The following is a 17366-nucleotide window of genomic DNA, read 5'->3' on the forward strand; positions in this document are numbered from 1 at the left end:
TATTATTTCTCATGGTTGCTCTCAGCATTGCATGTTGACAGAAAAAACAGATTTTTTTATTAAAACATAAAAAGTGTCAGACGGTCCTGAATGTCTCACCAGCTGCTGTCCCTGAACGCCCCATGAGGCGAACTGCAGGACGGAGTCCGGCACCTCTGGCGGGTTGAGCTCCCACACTTCCCTGGACAGTGAACGCACCGCATGAAGCACCCAGAGTGGCTGCAGTGCCCAACATGAGGGCAGCGGCTCACCTGGTGGACAGGTCGTAGATCAGGAAGGACGCCAGGAAGGAATGCTTGTAGACCTGGAACCCAAACGCAACGTCGCCCGTCATCAACCTGTTTTAAACGACATCAACCCGTTTCCATCTGGGGTGAAGCGGTGTGCCGAGGTTTTCCTGTCAACAGCTGTAAAACAGATTTCTGCTTCTACATTCTGACAAGTGAGAATAATTGAAGAAATGTTCTTACATTTTGAAAGATCAAAACATTTTCAAGATATTTGAAATGTCACAGATTCATCATTTAAAGAGTCACATCTCAAACATCACTATGATGAATTAAAATGACATTTTTATAAATATGTGAATTAAGAAATGACCCGTAAGGCCCCTTATTGAGCTGTCCAAACTGATGCCTGCAGGATTATTTTGGGTTTCCTGGTCAGAAGCAGCTGAGCAGTTTGGGAGAAAACAGAACGAGAACTTCCTGAACTTTACGACTGATTCAGAAATCTGAAAAAAATGTCCTTTTTGTTCTCTATCAGTCAAATCAATCATTTCATTTGTATAGAACATTTCAGCAGCAAGGCATTTCAAGGTGCTTTACATAATTAAAGAAAAAATAAAAACAGTAGACGACATTAATAAATAGATGAAAACTAAAGATAAAAACATTAAAGACATCAAAAACCACTCTAACCCTAACTTAGCCATAAGCAGCTCTAACCAGGTGGGTTTTAAGTTGAGATTTAAAGGCTCTCAGTGTTTCAGCTGTTTTACAGTTTTCTGAAAGTTTGTTCCAAATCTTTGGTGCATAGAAACTGAATGCTGCTTCTCCTCGTTTGGTTCTGGTTCTGATGCAGAGCAGAACCAGAACCTGAGTGTCTGGAAGGTTGATACAGCAATAACAGATATTTAATACATTGTGGTGCTAAACCGTTCAGTGATTTATAAACTAACATTATTAGTTGTTATGCTGTGTCTACCAAGACAGAAACATTTTAAAAGGCTTTAAAAAGAAAAAGTGCTGCTGGCGACACATTAACAGGATCACAGGTTTCAAAAACCTTTTCATTTTTTTATTTAAGTGTCCATATGCAAAATCTATGGAAGCCCATTTCCACCACTCAGTTAAACAAATAAAAAATAATTATCTCATTATAATGAGATAACTAGAGTTGCTCAACTTGATAGAAAGACATGGATACTGATAATATCATTGATCAATACTTCAGAAGTGGTTTTACGAATCTTGAAATCTTGCGAATTTTGGAAGAAACGTTAATGTTAAATTGAGTCTCCGGACACTGGAGAGAAGACTGCAAAAGAAGCGCCTGTGGCGTAGAAAAAACAAGACAGATGTTGCAGAAGTGGCCTCTTTTATTGAGGACCAACTACAAGGATCTGGGAGACAGCACGGCTACAGGTGGATGCAGCAGAAATGTTGCATGGCTGGCATAGTCACAGACGGAAACGGTACGTCTTTTGATGCGCTTATTGGATCCCAACGGGGTTGACCTGCCTGCACAAAATCGCTTGAGACGACGCTTATATGTCAGTCGGGGACCAAACTATGTCTGGCACATCGATGGGTACGACAAATTAAAGCCTTATGGGATATGTATTAATGGATGCATAGATGGCTTTTCGAGGAAAATGATCTGGCTAGAAGCCTATAAGACCAATAGTGACCCTCACATTATTGCTGGCTATTTCATTGACGCTGTGATGGAGTATAATGGATTTCCACAGAAGATACGAATGGATCATGGCACAGAGAACACTCATGTGGCGGCGATGCAAAGATTTCTGCACAACACCGAGGATGAAAATGGTTTTGACTCTGTTATTCTCGGTCCGAGTGCAGGAAACCAAAGGACAGAGCGATGGTGGTGCACTTTAAGAAGTGAATGTGCCCAGTTTTGGATGGACCATTTCGACCAGCTTAAAGCCGATGGCTATTTTGTTGACAGCTTTCTGGACAAATCACTGATCCAGTTTTGTTTCCTACGGAGGAATTAAAAGGTGCCAAACTCATGAAATAAGAAACGATACACAAACTCCATTCTCTCCGGCTCACAGACAACCAGGAAGACATTTAATGCACATCTGCGGATTCACACATTACATTTTCATCATCTCAATTTCATCGTCTCAGAATCCAAAATGTCTTGTCTCTTATTTCTGACATCAGTTTTTATACAGTTCCAGCTCTACTGTTGTGTATTGGGAATCTTTGACCAATGGCGTTACTGGACCTCGCTTGCGTAGCACTTCTGGCTCCGTCTTACACTGGATGTGTGTTGGAAGTTCAGAGAATTAGGGGTTGACCTCCTGGAAGTTAAATCTGCTCCATCAGAAGAACTATTACTCAAGTTGTTGGTTTCTTATCTGTCCAAACAAAGATTCTTTCCCAGTCCTGGCCGACTTCCTCGCACGCAAGCAGGAAAAGACGTTTGCCAGAATTTTCTTGCACAACTTAACCTTTCCCTCTTTGGTGATTGCTTATTCCACATCTCTCCATTCTGAGTTCCTTTCTGACTTCTAGGTCAGATTGACCCAGTACATTTCTTTTCAGTAAAAACATATCTTAATGTGAATCAACCACCAACATGCCTTTTAGTATAATTATATTCTTCTACACTACAAACAATACAGGTCCTATAAATTTACTTCTTGCTTTCAGCACACAATTTTGAAATAAGTTACAAATAATACAAAAGCATGACTTTTTTTCTAACTATTTTCTTATATTTTTCTGTATTTTAATCAAACAGGTGGAGCTGGATGAGGTTGTCCATCGTATACGATCTACAAATAATCCTCGGGCTCCTCGTGGTCGTCCCACATTAATGCATGGTGTTCCCAACCTGTACGGGTTTTTTTACAGTCTGCTGATCTAACAAAGCTGGAAATATGTATAGAAGAATGTCGTTTCAAGGACTTTCCCTGTGATGTTGATGTATTTCACTTATGCACTGAACTCATGACTGAGCACAGACTGGTAATGACAGATGATGTGTATGAAATTACTAATCTTTATGTAACACTCCGTCAAATGATCAGTGATGAGCTGGGAGAACAGTTTCTATAAATCACCCAGGTCCACAAAACATCTAACAAGTCAGATATTGTGTCAGTATGTCCTGTGTAAACACTGACTGTAAAACTAAATGCATGAATGAGTTAAAATTTGTTTCTATTTTTTCTAAAAAGACTAAAACATTTTAGTTTCCTTCAGTGTTGAGGTCAAGGTCAATCTATTAATTTATTTATTATTACAAAATACTAGCCTCTTGTTCAAAACAACACTAATTAGTGCCTACATTTCCAGGTTCTCTATTTTATTAGACTTACTTGTTCAGGGATACTGTTGATATATGAACATGAATGTTAAATGTACAAGCAATATTTTAATCGTGTTACTACTAACAGATAACCAGTTGAGTTTTCCTACCAATATGCTGTTTGCAGTTGGTTTTAATTTGATAAGAGTACAAATGTTGTCATTACGCTTGATGAATATATTTCAGTATTTTTCTGTATTATTGCCAATCAATTTATTTACAGTGCAACAACAAATCATAAACAGACTCTACACTTTGTTCAGAATGTATTTATTTTCTATTCTACCAACAAAGAACAATCCATTATTTTGACATTCCCAAAAATAAAGTGCTTAAAAAAACTTGCCTTGGTGTATAGTGCACTCATTTGATAAGCTTAAGATAAAGGAATATACCAAGTTGTGCCCAGTAAAATAAAAAAAGACATTTTTTATAACCTTCCACAAAAGAAATAGAATGTGCAAAAAAGAAAAAAAGAATTCAGAAAAGGATTTTATGAATATGAATGCAATGTAACAAGTACAACAGTCAACACAGTTGTGTCTTATAAAAAGATACAATAACAATAAACAGTTCCTATTTTTGTTTGTTCTGGCTGTGAACTTCTAAACATTTCCTACAGTCATTTTTACTTTACCTCTTCTGATTTATTATGTCAGCTAACAATTAACATGTTAATTATGGCAAAACGAAAGTCAGCTACATTTTATTGTCTGGCATCATGGCTTTCCAGAGATAGAATTTTTGACTGCTCCCCTGAAAGTTGGCAGATCTGAAAATGCAGAACTTGTCCATGTGTGGTAGAATATCTCTACTTCTTACAATAAGACGTTTCTTTGGCAACAATAATTAAGTAATTGACATTAAATGCTGCACATTTTTGACTAAAAAATGACCAGGGAAAGAGCAAAAAAAGAAAAACAAGTTAAGTTGCAATATTTATTTTCTATGTTTGTGATAATGTGGACAATGTCAATTCTGTACTAATTACATTTCAAATAACTTAAAACTTCAACTTTGAATATGTAAAAGTATAAATGTCAGTCATAAATGACAACATCCTATGGCTTACAAATACTTAACATTTTGTACTTAATCCTAACAGTAAGTATTGACTGTTTTTTGCATCAAAAATCACTACTGATTCCAAATTATTGATATTTTTAAGAAGAGTAGTGCTAAGAAGCCTTGTTGAGTTTTGACGACCTATCCTTAAACAAACCAACAACTGTGGTGCACAAATCAGCAGTTACCTATCACAAACAGTTGATCCTTTTAATTACATCTGGAGAAAGTTTGGGAAAGGTAACATCACCCAGATAAAATGTTATCTCTGAAACTTTAAACTCTGTCAAGGAAATTTGGGGGAAAATCCTCAAAACATCTACTTAGATCTTGATAGGCAACTTGTTACTTTAAATAGCCACCTTAATCTCCTTTGTTTTTCTTTTAGGACTTCCACAACTGTGTATCTCCACCCTCTACCTCCACCACTTTCAAAACTTTAATTAATGTCCATGACCCATACGTTAGACTCCAAAACCTTGTTCATTTCAGCACTGAAATCTGGATACCTGTCATAATAGATTGACAGCTCAAGGACACAGATCTTCTGAGAAACCCTTGAATCTTTGTGAAATCGATAAGAATTTTCTTATCCAGGAACAGGTCTGAGCCTGTGCAGAACCTTAGAAACAAGGACAGATGCTGCAAATCTGCATTCCTGATATACGTGCTAACGTACTTTTGAATATCCTTCTGATGAATATTCATTTCCTGAGGAAAGACAATGGACTTCAAAACTTTTCTTGCACTTGGTTCCAAGTTTTCATACAATGAAGAAAGGTCCTGGAAGCTGTTCCCGGTGATACTGAGTGTTTTGGGCCACTGTTCAATAATGTAAGCAGGCTCCTGGAGGATTTCATTTACATTGCTGGCAGTGGGCATTCGTCTGCAACTGTGGTTGTCAAGAATCTCTATCAGTTCCTCTTTGTCAACACTGCTGAAGTCTGACTGCCACGACTGAAACACAAAACGCTCAGATTCAGGCATGCACTTAAGGAAATTCTCCACCACCTCACTTTTTACCTGTCCAAAAGCTGCTTGCTCTAGTATGACAGGTGCAATCTTCATAGGAAGATATTTCTCTCTTGTCCATCCAAAAACAATTAGTCAGCTTACACTCTCCCACTGCTGTTGTCCATAATCATGCCTCAGAAAAGGCACTTTTTAAGTGTTTCCTGTAATACACTGATCATAGAATTCTTTCCAGAATTCAGAAAGACGGTCTCTAACGACTCCTCCATCATCATAACCCATCTCAGGTGTTCTATCTGTCAGGACAAGTTGGATTTTGAAGTCTCTATCTAGAAGTCCATCATCACAGAAGTGAGCTATGAGCTCAGGAAGTACCTGACCTCTGTGAATTACCAGTATCTTCTTCACTGCCTTGGCAGATGATGAGAATTGAGGGGATATTGGCAAAGTGTCACCCAAAATCTGTGGCTCACTGTCAGAAAACGGTCCTAGAAACACTATGTTACTGCTATCCAAATCCTCCTCCCTGAGCTCTGCAGAATGAAGTGAAAAGTTAATATTGTCATGATTTGTTATATTTCCAACAAATAGGAAGTCAGAAGTTACTGTGGATATTGCAGATTGGCTGGTCGCTGCAACATTTACAGCAGATGAAGAGGAGGGCTGATTCAGAGAACTGTCTTGATCCTGAAAAAGTGGTGAAGACAAAACTTCATCTTGACTGACTGACTGGTTAGCCTTCTTTTTACGTGTGGTCAGGTAAAACCTGAGAATAGTCAGTTTTGTAACATGAAACATTTGTCCAACAGAGATTTTGTCATCAATTGGCACTTCCTGATAATCTTTCAGATCTATTTCAAAATCTGTTATGGACCCTTCTCTATTTCTCCCATTTGGAAAGAAAAGGCCAAGAGCCATCTGGATTATCTCTCATTTGGCCATCATCAGATGTTTCCAATAAAATGTAAAGCAAGTCATACTGCAAATTATAATTTTACCTGGAAAACTAATAGTAATACAGTCATTCATAATGCCATCCATCAATGCATTTTCTAGCACCCTTATCCCTAGTAGGGTCGGGAGGGGTCTAGTGTCTATCTACAGAAAACGAGAGGTGGGGTCACCCTGAACATGTCGCCAGTCTGTCGCAGGGCAACACAGAGACAGACAGGACAATCAACCATGCACACACACACTCACACTTAGGGAGAATTTAGAAAGACCAATTAACCTGACAGTCATGTTTTTGGACTGTGAGAGGAAGCTTGAGTACCCGGAGAGAACCCACCATGCACAGAGATGCATGGTGGGTGCACAGGTGGTCTTTCTGCATGGAGAAAGCCCCCGGGCTGGGACATTCATAATGCCTTTAAGCACTATGTTTTTTTGTCAAATATTTTACTAAGGCTAAACTCAAACTATTTCAATGTTACAAATACATTTTTTCACCAAAATATTTATTTTTTAAATTTAAAACTTTTGTTTTATAATAACTATAAACCAGTTATTTATATAATTACACAAATATATGCATATACAGAGGTTTTACTTTTAAAATGGACACATCTTCAGAAATTTCTTTAAGTTCACAGAAAAGATAAGAAAACATTTATTGGTAATAAAGAACTGTACCGTTCCATAATGACCTTGTCTTTAGCAGTGGAAAAGGAAATACACTGAAAATGAAGCCATCTGTGGAGAACAGAGGCCTTTCGATAGAGAACGGGACCTAAGGCCTCCTGTGTGATCAGAAGAGGTTCGTGAAAAGCTGCTCACGCTGTCCAGTCGTCTTTCTGAAACAACACACTGAACAAAAGCAAGAACATGTTGGATTGGTTGTTATTTGAACTTACTGATTAAATCAATAAAATAGATTTGCAGACAAAATATATATATTTATATCTACATTTCTTTGCTTGTGGTTTAGTTACTTAAATTATTTAGAATTTAATAATAATAATAATAATAATAATTAACGAGAGAGAGTACATGACATATTTTAGTTTAACTTTTAAAAACACATCAGCTCAGAGGTTTCGGTTTGGTTTGGGAGCGAGATGCAGCATCTACGAACTACTCACCAGTTATTACACCACGACTTTGTGGTAAACTGAACATCTCATTGCAGCAAATAAAACCACATAATCCTCGGATATTAACTACAGTTAAAGTCAGTTGTGGACTGACGAAGTAAAGAAACAGAAAACGTTAGCTTCAAAGATATGAATGCATCTTCTTAAGCTATCTTCAAGATTAGCTACCGTGGTCAGGATGCCAAATTGATTACTTTATACTGGCTTATATTACAGACTTAAATGAACAAAACCACATTTCTTACCGTTGTAAACAGCGACATTTAGCTGGATGCTTGCTGGCAGCAGGTGCGACCGACGGTAAAGTCAAACGGTGCAGATGGACTGAACTGAAAGGGGGATCAGCCTCCACAGTCCCTAAACGTCCTGAGCCGATGCAGACCATCTCATTATAATGAGATAATTATGAGTGGCGGAAATGGGCTTCCATAAAAATCTGCAATGTTTTGACAGAGTAATTATTCCAGATATCAGAGACTGACTAGTCAGAATATTAATGCAAGATATGTGAAATATGAAAAACCTTTAGATTAAAAATGTTCCAGAGATCTCTGATCTTTAAAGGAATCATGAGTTAATTTATCTGAGTCTGCAGTTTAATTTACTGAATTATTTCTGATCCAAAATACATATGAAGTATCTTTATTGGGAATTATGACGAGTCAGAATGTAATCATCTTACTATGTGTCGTCATAAACAGCTGCAGATATCTGCAGCAAGTGGTGATGATGTATGCTTCATGACAGTCGGGAGGTTTCGTTTTCATTTTCAGGTTTTCTTATAATATCCCATCACTGCTGACTGCTGCATAATTTATATATGTATCTTTTTTTAATTTTATGTTTGTTAGATATTTTGAAAATTTACAAAGAAAACAGAACTACAACAGGACAGAACGTCTACAGAACAGACAGAAAACTAAAGCAAAAACAGGAGGCAAGTAAATAATTAACAGCAATTTGAAAAAAGTAACCCATTTATATAAAAACTTAAAGATATTCATCATTCAGGGTCACATTACTGGCCTTTTTATTTTGAGACACTCAGGAACACATTCCCATCTTTTTTAAGAGCAGAACCTTTCCCATTCAGACAATATCTCAATCTGTCACATACAATAACTTCAGAAATTAAGTTTTTCCATTTGGATCGAAGGCTGTCACAACAGAAACTTTCATCTTCCTGACTCTCTGGCCAAAATCAGGAGGAACTGCACAGTGTGGAGTATCCAGGTGACTGGGCATGAGCCTGAGGAGACCCAGCGCTGGGCTAATGCTAACCGTTAGCTAATGCTAACTGTTAGCTAATGCTAACTTAGCATTGCAGCACCGTTAGCTAGCAGAGCTTCCTTCTTGAACTTGCTATACATATGTGGAGATATGCATACGTTGTGTATATACTGCATTTCTTTATATCGGTTGCATTCTGAGGTTCTAGAGTCAAAATGTCTCCCCCTGCTGGCTCCGTTGTTGCAGGTTAAATTCTCCACAGTGTTTGTTTCTGGCTGTAGCTCAGCACAATCTGGACACAAATCTCCCACGTTTGACAATCAAGGATTGTTTTTCCATAACCTTTTCCATTTATGCCTTAGCTGAAGATATTTATAAAAGTCCCTGTAGACAATGTTTTGTTTTTAGTCCTCAAATGTCTTGAATTTCTCGTTTCTCCATAGATCAGTGGTGCCCAAAGTGGGTCCTGGAGGCATCCTGCATGTTTTACTCTCTCCCTGGTGGTAGAAGCAACATTCTCATCAGGTCAGTGCTCTCCTCTAATGAGCCATCATTGGATCCAGGTGAGTTAAACCAGGGAGAGAGCTAACCTAAACCTGTTAAACCAGGAACATAACTAACCTAAACCTGTTAAACCAGGGAGAGAACTAACCCACTCTGGGCTCCTCTGCCATAGATCATGTGATGCCAGCTTCTTGCCAGAGATCAGGACCAGCGCCCTCTACTGTCAGATCCAGGTTGTCTGCCAACGTTGTGAAAGATGAAAAATTCAGATTGAGTCCAAACAGTCCCTCAGAACGCCCCATGCCTTAACAGCATTAGTGATTATTAAGTTATCTTAATCACCAGACTTAAAGGTGATCGGGTCCACAGACTCTCTGTCGGGTCCCGTCTCCTGGATCGGCGTGTTTTTGGGAAGCCAACGGTGAAATACAGACAGACATGGTTCTGTCTTCATGCAGGCCCCGTCCACCAAGGCTCTGGGAAGTCGTCAGACTTCAGTTTTAATTTTAGGTTTCCCGCTTCATTGATCCCAGCTAAATCTTTAGAGTCAATAAACAAGAACTGGAGAAATTAACTTAGGGAGAATTATAGTCTTAATAAGGTTCACTCTCCCCAGAAAGAATATGAGGAGCTTCTTCCATCTTACCAACTTATCTTTAAAGTGAATAATCCCAGGATGATGTTTTCAGCTGGCTAATTTCAGGAGTAAAGCGTATTATCCCTAGAGGCTTTAATTCTGCAGGATGGAAACGGCTGGACGACTGCTGCTTCTCCCTGGTCACAGGCCTGCATATCATTGTTATGTTAAACATAATAATGAGGAGTACGGAGGGCGAAGAGTGCCAAGTCTAAATAAATAAACAACCAATTAAATTACTTAGTATGTGTCATCAATTGAATAAAATTTAAACTAAATACACAAATAATAATAATAATTTAAATAAATGCCCAGATGAGGCCTGCAAATGCAGACGAACCCAAACTGGAAATATTCCAAATAACCAGAATAAACCAGCAGCTGTTGTTTTGTTAGATTATTGTGTTTTTAGTAACAAACAGTTTTATTTCTGAACTATGAACTATAATATCAGAATGTTTCCTCTCATTTCTCCTGAAGGAAAATTAGATCTGCTTTCTCCTGAATTCAGACGTTTTCCTTCCACAGGCCGATTGTTTCCATTAAGTTTCTACCAGGGGAACGTTAATCAGCCGCGTTCTGAGGCTTACAGAACATCGGGTCGGTTCTAATGGAGCAGAACCCGGCGGCCATCTTTAACTCCCTCTGAAGGTTAAACGTTAAAACGAGACGTTAATCAGCCGCGTTCTGAGGCTTACAGAACATCGGGTCGGTTCTAATGGAGCAGAACCCGGCGGCCATCTTTAACTCCCTCTGAAGGTTAAACGTTAAAACGAGACGTTAATCAGCCACATTCTGAGGGCGGAGGATGATTATTGGTTATTGTTCCCAAACAGTTCCATCCAAACATCCAATCATGACCTCAGATTCACTGATCGCCTGACCTTTGACCTTCCAAAGGGACACTGTTCCTTCAAATGAAACACTAAATCATTTTTTTTCCTGATTCTAAGAAGCCAGATGCAGGGTTCAGTCACATGATGTGAAGGAACCAGTCAGCGACGTGAAGAGCCGTGACATCATCGTCTGGGCTTCCTCAGATCATTTAAAAGGTTTAGAGATAAATGGCATCATAACATTCCCTGATTATTCTGTTTAGTTACTGGAACAGGAAAAGTTTTACTTATTTAAAATTTTAATATCTGATCAGGATTAACTGATGATGTCATAACATGTCTGAACTTTAACTGGTCTGAAGTTTGGACCAGAACCCGACCTAAGACTCACCGGCTGAACGTTGTATCCCAGCAGAACAAACTTCTTGTCTGGAGAAACTGCAAACTTAGTAGCCTTAAACGTTGCCTGTACAGAAAAAGAAATTAAATATTTTCTGCTGTGCATAAAAACATCCGCCAGAAATAAAACAGCAAATGAATTGTTTACTGGAAAGAGCTGATTGGTGGGAGACAGGAAGTTTAACAGCAGGGCTAGAGCCACCAGCCCTCCACAATAAGAGCTTAGTAATATTATTTTATCTGAATGTTAGTTTGACTCACAAACGTTGAGTTTTTCAGCAGCAGCTCGGTCTCGTTGCTGTAGACGTTGAGTTTGAAAATGTCTCCGTTCCAGCTACGGTAGATGACTTCCTGCGCTGCAGCGACAGAAACACTAAACGTTTATTAAAAACAGTAATTAAATATTATTTCCCGTCATGTCGGAGCTGAACCTCAGCCCTGCACCGAGATTCAGGGGCAGTTGATCAAAATCAACTGCTTAAATGTAAATGTAAAAGATGTTTTATTGGTTTTCATTCTCCTGTTGGGTTTCTGCTAGTTCTGTTCAAAACGGTTATTTCATAAAAATTTCAGATTAAAAGTATTTTATTGCTCTGTATTCTGTCTCAATAAAGATTTTTTAAAACATCCAGACTGTGTTTATCTTTAAGATTTCAGCTTCAAATCCTTCAGAAATGTGAACTGTGAATGCTAACATTAGCATTAGCTGCTACGGTGGATGCTAACATTAGCATTAGCTGCTACTCAGTGGTGGGCTGTCAGGACCTTCTCTGCTACCCCTATAAAATTGAAAAGAAAAAGTGTAAAATGTTTCAATCATCTTTAATTGTATCTATAATTTAATTTTTATTCTACAAACAAGTTGCTTATTGGTATTATTGAGGTTTCACTTTAATTTCCTACTTTAAAAAGTGCCTTAAACGCATCTGGCGAACAGCTCCGCCTCAGGCCCGGCTGTACTAATCCAGCCAAGTTCACCTCGCTGCAGCAAACAGGAAGGGGCGGGACGGACCGCCGTCAGCCTCTTACCTTTTTTGGAAATGGGACCATTGCAATCCGTAAGTGAAGGGGGCGCTATTTCCTATATTATCCGCGGCCTTCCGTTTGTAATTTCTTTTGAAATCTGTGATATTTCTTCATTTTAAGAAGGATTTTCACTCTTAGTATGTTTTTGAACTTCTCTCTCTTATTTACTTCAGCAAAACTCACAGTTTTTTTTAACAAATTCTGTAGCTTTTGCTGTACTTCTAAATCTGCTCCTCAGTCGCATCTTTTCGGGCCTGCTACTGCCTCTAGTGGCGTGGGGGTGGTAACACAACTAATCTAATTACATTACTAAATCAGAATACCACAACGTCTTTATTACTTATTATTAATTCTGGCATTACTGGAACAGTAAAAGATAAATTCCCTCACAAAAAGAACATGCCTTTTCATTTTCTTAAGGAAGTAGAGCTAATTGAACGACATAAACAAGATCTGAAAGTGATTCCAGTTTCTCTCGATGGCCAACCTGTTGAAACTGTGGCAAATTTTAAATACCTCAAGTCATTCCTGGACAGTCAGCTCAACTTTGCTGAAAGCACTGACTGTATCTTTAAGAACTGTTCTCAGAGGCTCTACCTTTTAAGAAGACCTGGGGGTTACCCAACTTAAGGTTGTGTATAACCTCTAGTTAGGTAGAGGTTGTTGAGTTAAAATGTTAAAACTTAACATTCTAACTTGAGTTTTAACTTTTCATCTCCTCGGCGGTTTGGTCACATGCGCTGCAGACTAACAGACAATCTTTTAAGAATACTTTGAATGGCAGGTATAACAGCAGGTAAATGGTGGTGAAACCAAAAACAACTTTGTCTCAACTGTTTGCTGAAAGAACAAGGGAGACGGCAAGAAATATTTTCCATCTTTATTCATCAGTTTGAACCTCTGAGGACATGAAGGCATTACTGTGTTACTCTGGCAATAGGAACATCTATTAGACGTCTTTTATTGATGGTGCAATAATTATTCTAACCAAACTAAATAATATTTACCTATAGTGTGCTAAGGGTTTTGCTCTATTCACAAATTGTTGATAATGTGATTCTATGAATATGATTTATTGTTTTAGAGTTGAAGGAAAAGTTCCATGTTGATAGACTAAATAGTTTCATCTTATTTTTTCCTATATATAAGACTCTACCAATAAAAAGTCTCTCAGAATAACATAGATGGCTCCGTAAAAACAAAAATGTGAATTTTTGCTTGTATCTGTTTAACAACCCTGGTTATTCTTTTGTACCTAATTCATTTGTTTGTTATTGACTTTTGCTCAATTAAATTTCTTACGTATCCACTGCGAATGGTCCTTTTATTATAGTTGACCATGTTGTTTTTTATGTGTTTTGTTCCTCCTATAATTGATGGAGATATATAGAAATTATTTATAATGTATACAGGTATTGTTTGCATTTAATTAGCTCTACATCCTTAAGAAAATGAAAAATTAGCCAAAGATAATTTATCTTTGGCTAGTAATGCTGAAATTAATAGTAAATAATAAAGACGTTGTGGTATTTTGATTTAGAAATTAGATTAGTTGTACTCCCCCCCCCACGCCACTAGAGGCAGTAGCAGGCCTGAAAAGATGCGACTGAGGAGCAGATTTAGAAGTACACCGAAAGCTACAGAATTTGTTAAAAACTGTGAGCTGCGCTGAAGTAAATAAAAGAGAGAAGTTCAAATACATGCTGAGAGTGAAACTCCTTCCTAAAGGTGAAAATATATCATGGATTTCCAAAGAAAATAAAAAAGGGGTGGCCGCGGATAACATAGGAAATAGCGCCCCCTTCAATTCCAGAGTGCAATGGTTCCATTTTCAAATAAGGTGTGAGACTGACGTGATCTGTCCCGCCCCTTCCTGTTTGCTGCAGCGAGGTCCTTCTCAATCCAGCTACTCTTAGTCAGAAACGGCGAGCAACAGGCCACAGTTGGTATGACTTTCTAACTTGGAGAAATAAAGAGTTTTAAAGGATTTCACCTTTTCTACGTAATGACATTTTTTCTCTGAGCTACTGCTATAAGTTTCATACCAACAGGACAGATGCAAATATTTTGAAACTCGTATATTAAAATCCATTCCCTCCTACATTAATAGACTAGAATGTTAAGCGTGATATAAATATTCTACATAATGGGCCTCTGTAATGCTCTTATGATGTAAAAAGAAAAAGCAGAGAATTTCAAACCATTTGCGGAGAACATTTTCAGCAGACACTGACTGAAAAAAAGTTCAACTCGTGTCAATAAAGGTGTAAAAACCGTATTTATTTTAAGTAGTCTGCAAAATAAAACCAGCCGTTTTAGGGCTTACATGGTTAAGAAACGTGATAATGTTACAAATATCTTTAAAATTTCCTATTCGGTCATATTTCAGTCCGTTTTCTCATCAACATGCGAGGGTTTAGAGCAGGGGTCCCCAAACTACGGCCCGCGGGCCGGATCCGGCCCGCCACCTCATTTGGTCCGGCCCCCTGACCAATACCCGATCCGGCCCGCCTCCTCATACCAGAGAGCATTCAGTGTTTTTTTTCATATATTGTATTTTCCGGTTTGTATGTGGATTTTTCTTCAACCACCAGGGGGCTCTTGAGCAAATGTGAAACTTACTTTCCCTCAATGGAATATATACTAGTCAGTCCCAGTCACCGTTTCGCTCACGGTTTTTTCCATTTGCATTCTGGGTAAAAATCGATCTAAAAACGCGAATATGTCGTCGCCCGTAATCCTGCCGCCCCGCTCGACAGTTTCAAAGGTCACGCACGCGGTAGCTGCGCTGTGACGTCAAATGGGCATTAGCCAATGAAACGCGGTCCCTGTGGTAAGGTCCATTCTGGGCAGGCATGCGTTTCTGGGCATAACACCGGTCTGTCCCGCAGGCCCGGATGTAAGTAAAAGCTTCCCCTGATTTCCCATCGCTGTAGCAAACTTGATGTTTACAAAATGGCTACGCTTCCGCTTCAGATCCGGTTTACTAGTTGCTGACTTTTTATAAACGCTCTTTCATGGATAAAAAAAAAAAATAATTAAAAAAGGAAAACCCACAGTGGATTCACTAACAGACCAGTAAGAACTTCGTAAGGCATTTTAAAGACTATCTATGAGTGCTACGAGTGGCTAACAGCTAGCACTCAGTACAACAACCTGTGGATTTTATTTACAAGTAATGGGTGAGTGTTACTTTTCTGTTACATTCTCATACAAACGTTACTGAACAGTTATTTATTTTAATTGTTCACATGTGCTATTTGAGCAGTTTGGATTGATGTTGAGCTTCACTGGGGAACACGGAAAAGTTTAGCTGGATTATTATGTGCGCTGTTTCCTGTGTATTTTGCTAAACATTGAAATATTGCTAGATATGCATCGTTGCTTTACTTGGCGTATTTTTATTTATTTGCATATTATTGGATACGTGTTGCTTGGTGTGCTGCATAGTGCTGAATAACGTATGTATTGTTCAGGTATCACCAGGGGTGGAAATTAAAAATGTTCTCCAGCAGCCAATATTTTACTGTTTTGTTTTCTTCTTTTGATTACAAACCCCACCAATACAAGCAAATTATATAAAACATATGATTTAGTATTAACTCTAGGGGTGCGTTCACACTGCAGCCTGAAGTGACCCAATTCCGATTTTTTTTTACGTAATGCGGCCTGTATCCGATCTTTTCATGACAGTGTGAACAGCACAGGTCGGATTCTTTAAGAATGTGACCCATATCCGGTACGTATCCGATTCAAATGCGACCATAACGTTCAGGCCGCATCCATCCGAACTGAACGTCACTGATTCAACAAACCTCACTATTCTGCGTCCTGATACGGGACAACAACTTCAAATATGTAAGCTAAGCTCCACCGTCAGACTCCATGTTTACTTCCGCAAACACTGAGCACTTCTTCTTTTTATGGCAGTTGGCAGAACACTGAGAACGCTGACGCTATGGCGCCCTCTACTGCGCATGCGGGACACTTTCAGGTCGTTTGCCCGTTTACACTGCAGAACGCATACAGGTCGCATTTACTGGCAGTGTGAATGCACCCTTTGAAAACTGGTTTAATGACAAGAAGTTTGCCACACTTCTTGTCAGTAAATAATATGTACATACATATTATTCTGTATGTACTTATACAGATTAATTTAACATACGGCAAGGACACATAACAGAGGTGTAGTGTAGTAATTACTAACAGTAAACTTTAATCCCTAACATTCTTGCAGTCATTTTCTATATTGAACATTTCCACATTTTGGCTACCACTCCCCCAGACAGTATTTAGTGAAGATGTGTCTAGTCATTTTTAAAAACATTTTAAAATGGTATCAGTAGCTGTTTTCTAAGTCTTCTATTTATTTATTGAAAAAATATTTTTTTTTATTTTATTGAAATTCACAATTATTCTTATTACTAAAAACATCTCAGAACGTGTTCATTGTTAATTCCACGGGCCGTCATTATTCCTGTGTTCTTCCAGTGTTTTTCTGACTTCCTACCAGGTTAGTGAAGCGTCCTCCTCCCGGACTCACCTACACACACTCTCACTCTCACACACCTGGATGAAACGCTGCCTTTTCAGGGGTAACATTTCCTCACCTTCCTACCGGGCAGCAGCAGCTAATCTGAACTCTTCCTCAATCCGTCCCTGGTCACGTCTCTCTCATCGTCCTCCTCTGACGATAATAAATCCCCTTAATAATAATTAATTCTCCCTTCTCTGTTCCTCAATCTGCTCCAGCGGAAAAAGTTAGTGTGGTTGTAACAGGTGGAACCACCAGGGGTCGCTTCCTCTACATTTTGAGCTCCCATAAAAGGGAAGCTGTCAGGCTGGTGGGCAATTATCAATCTCCTCTGTGTTCGACCAGGTGTGTTGGCCCACAAGTCCCACTGTTGCGATCAGGTTTGTGTCAGTTTTTTTGTTGTAAAGAAAAACTCTTAATCTGATTATATTCAGTCAGTGTTTGTGTGATGTTTTTATATAGGGCCACACTTCATGTTTTGAGCTGACGATTCCTACCTGGGC

At 38.7% G+C, this 17366-nt stretch overlaps 1 protein-coding gene across 2 annotated transcripts in view; it reads right to left on the reverse strand.

Annotated features, from left to right (window-relative positions):
• LOC106957771 (inactive dipeptidyl peptidase 10-like) overlaps window positions 1-17366 on the reverse strand; it is a 57478-nt gene that overhangs the window by 34245 nt on the left and 5867 nt on the right. For both annotated transcript variants that reach the window (XM_015049236.1, XM_015049235.1), the window contains exons 3-6: window positions 11565-11659; window positions 11296-11370; window positions 252-304; window positions 100-181 (exon numbers count right to left, since the gene is read on the reverse strand). In XM_015049236.1, the coding sequence (XP_014904722.1) occupies window positions 100-181; window positions 252-304; window positions 11296-11370; window positions 11565-11659 (305 nt within the window). The remainder of the gene's footprint in view (window positions 1-99; window positions 182-251; window positions 305-11295; window positions 11371-11564; window positions 11660-17366) is intronic.

This window comes from Poecilia latipinna, unplaced genomic scaffold (assembly GCF_001443285.1).
Source record: "Poecilia latipinna isolate Pla-1442-1.1 unplaced genomic scaffold, P_latipinna-1.0 Scaffold935, whole genome shotgun sequence".
Lineage (NCBI taxonomy): Eukaryota > Metazoa > Chordata > Actinopteri > Cyprinodontiformes > Poeciliidae > Poecilia > Poecilia latipinna.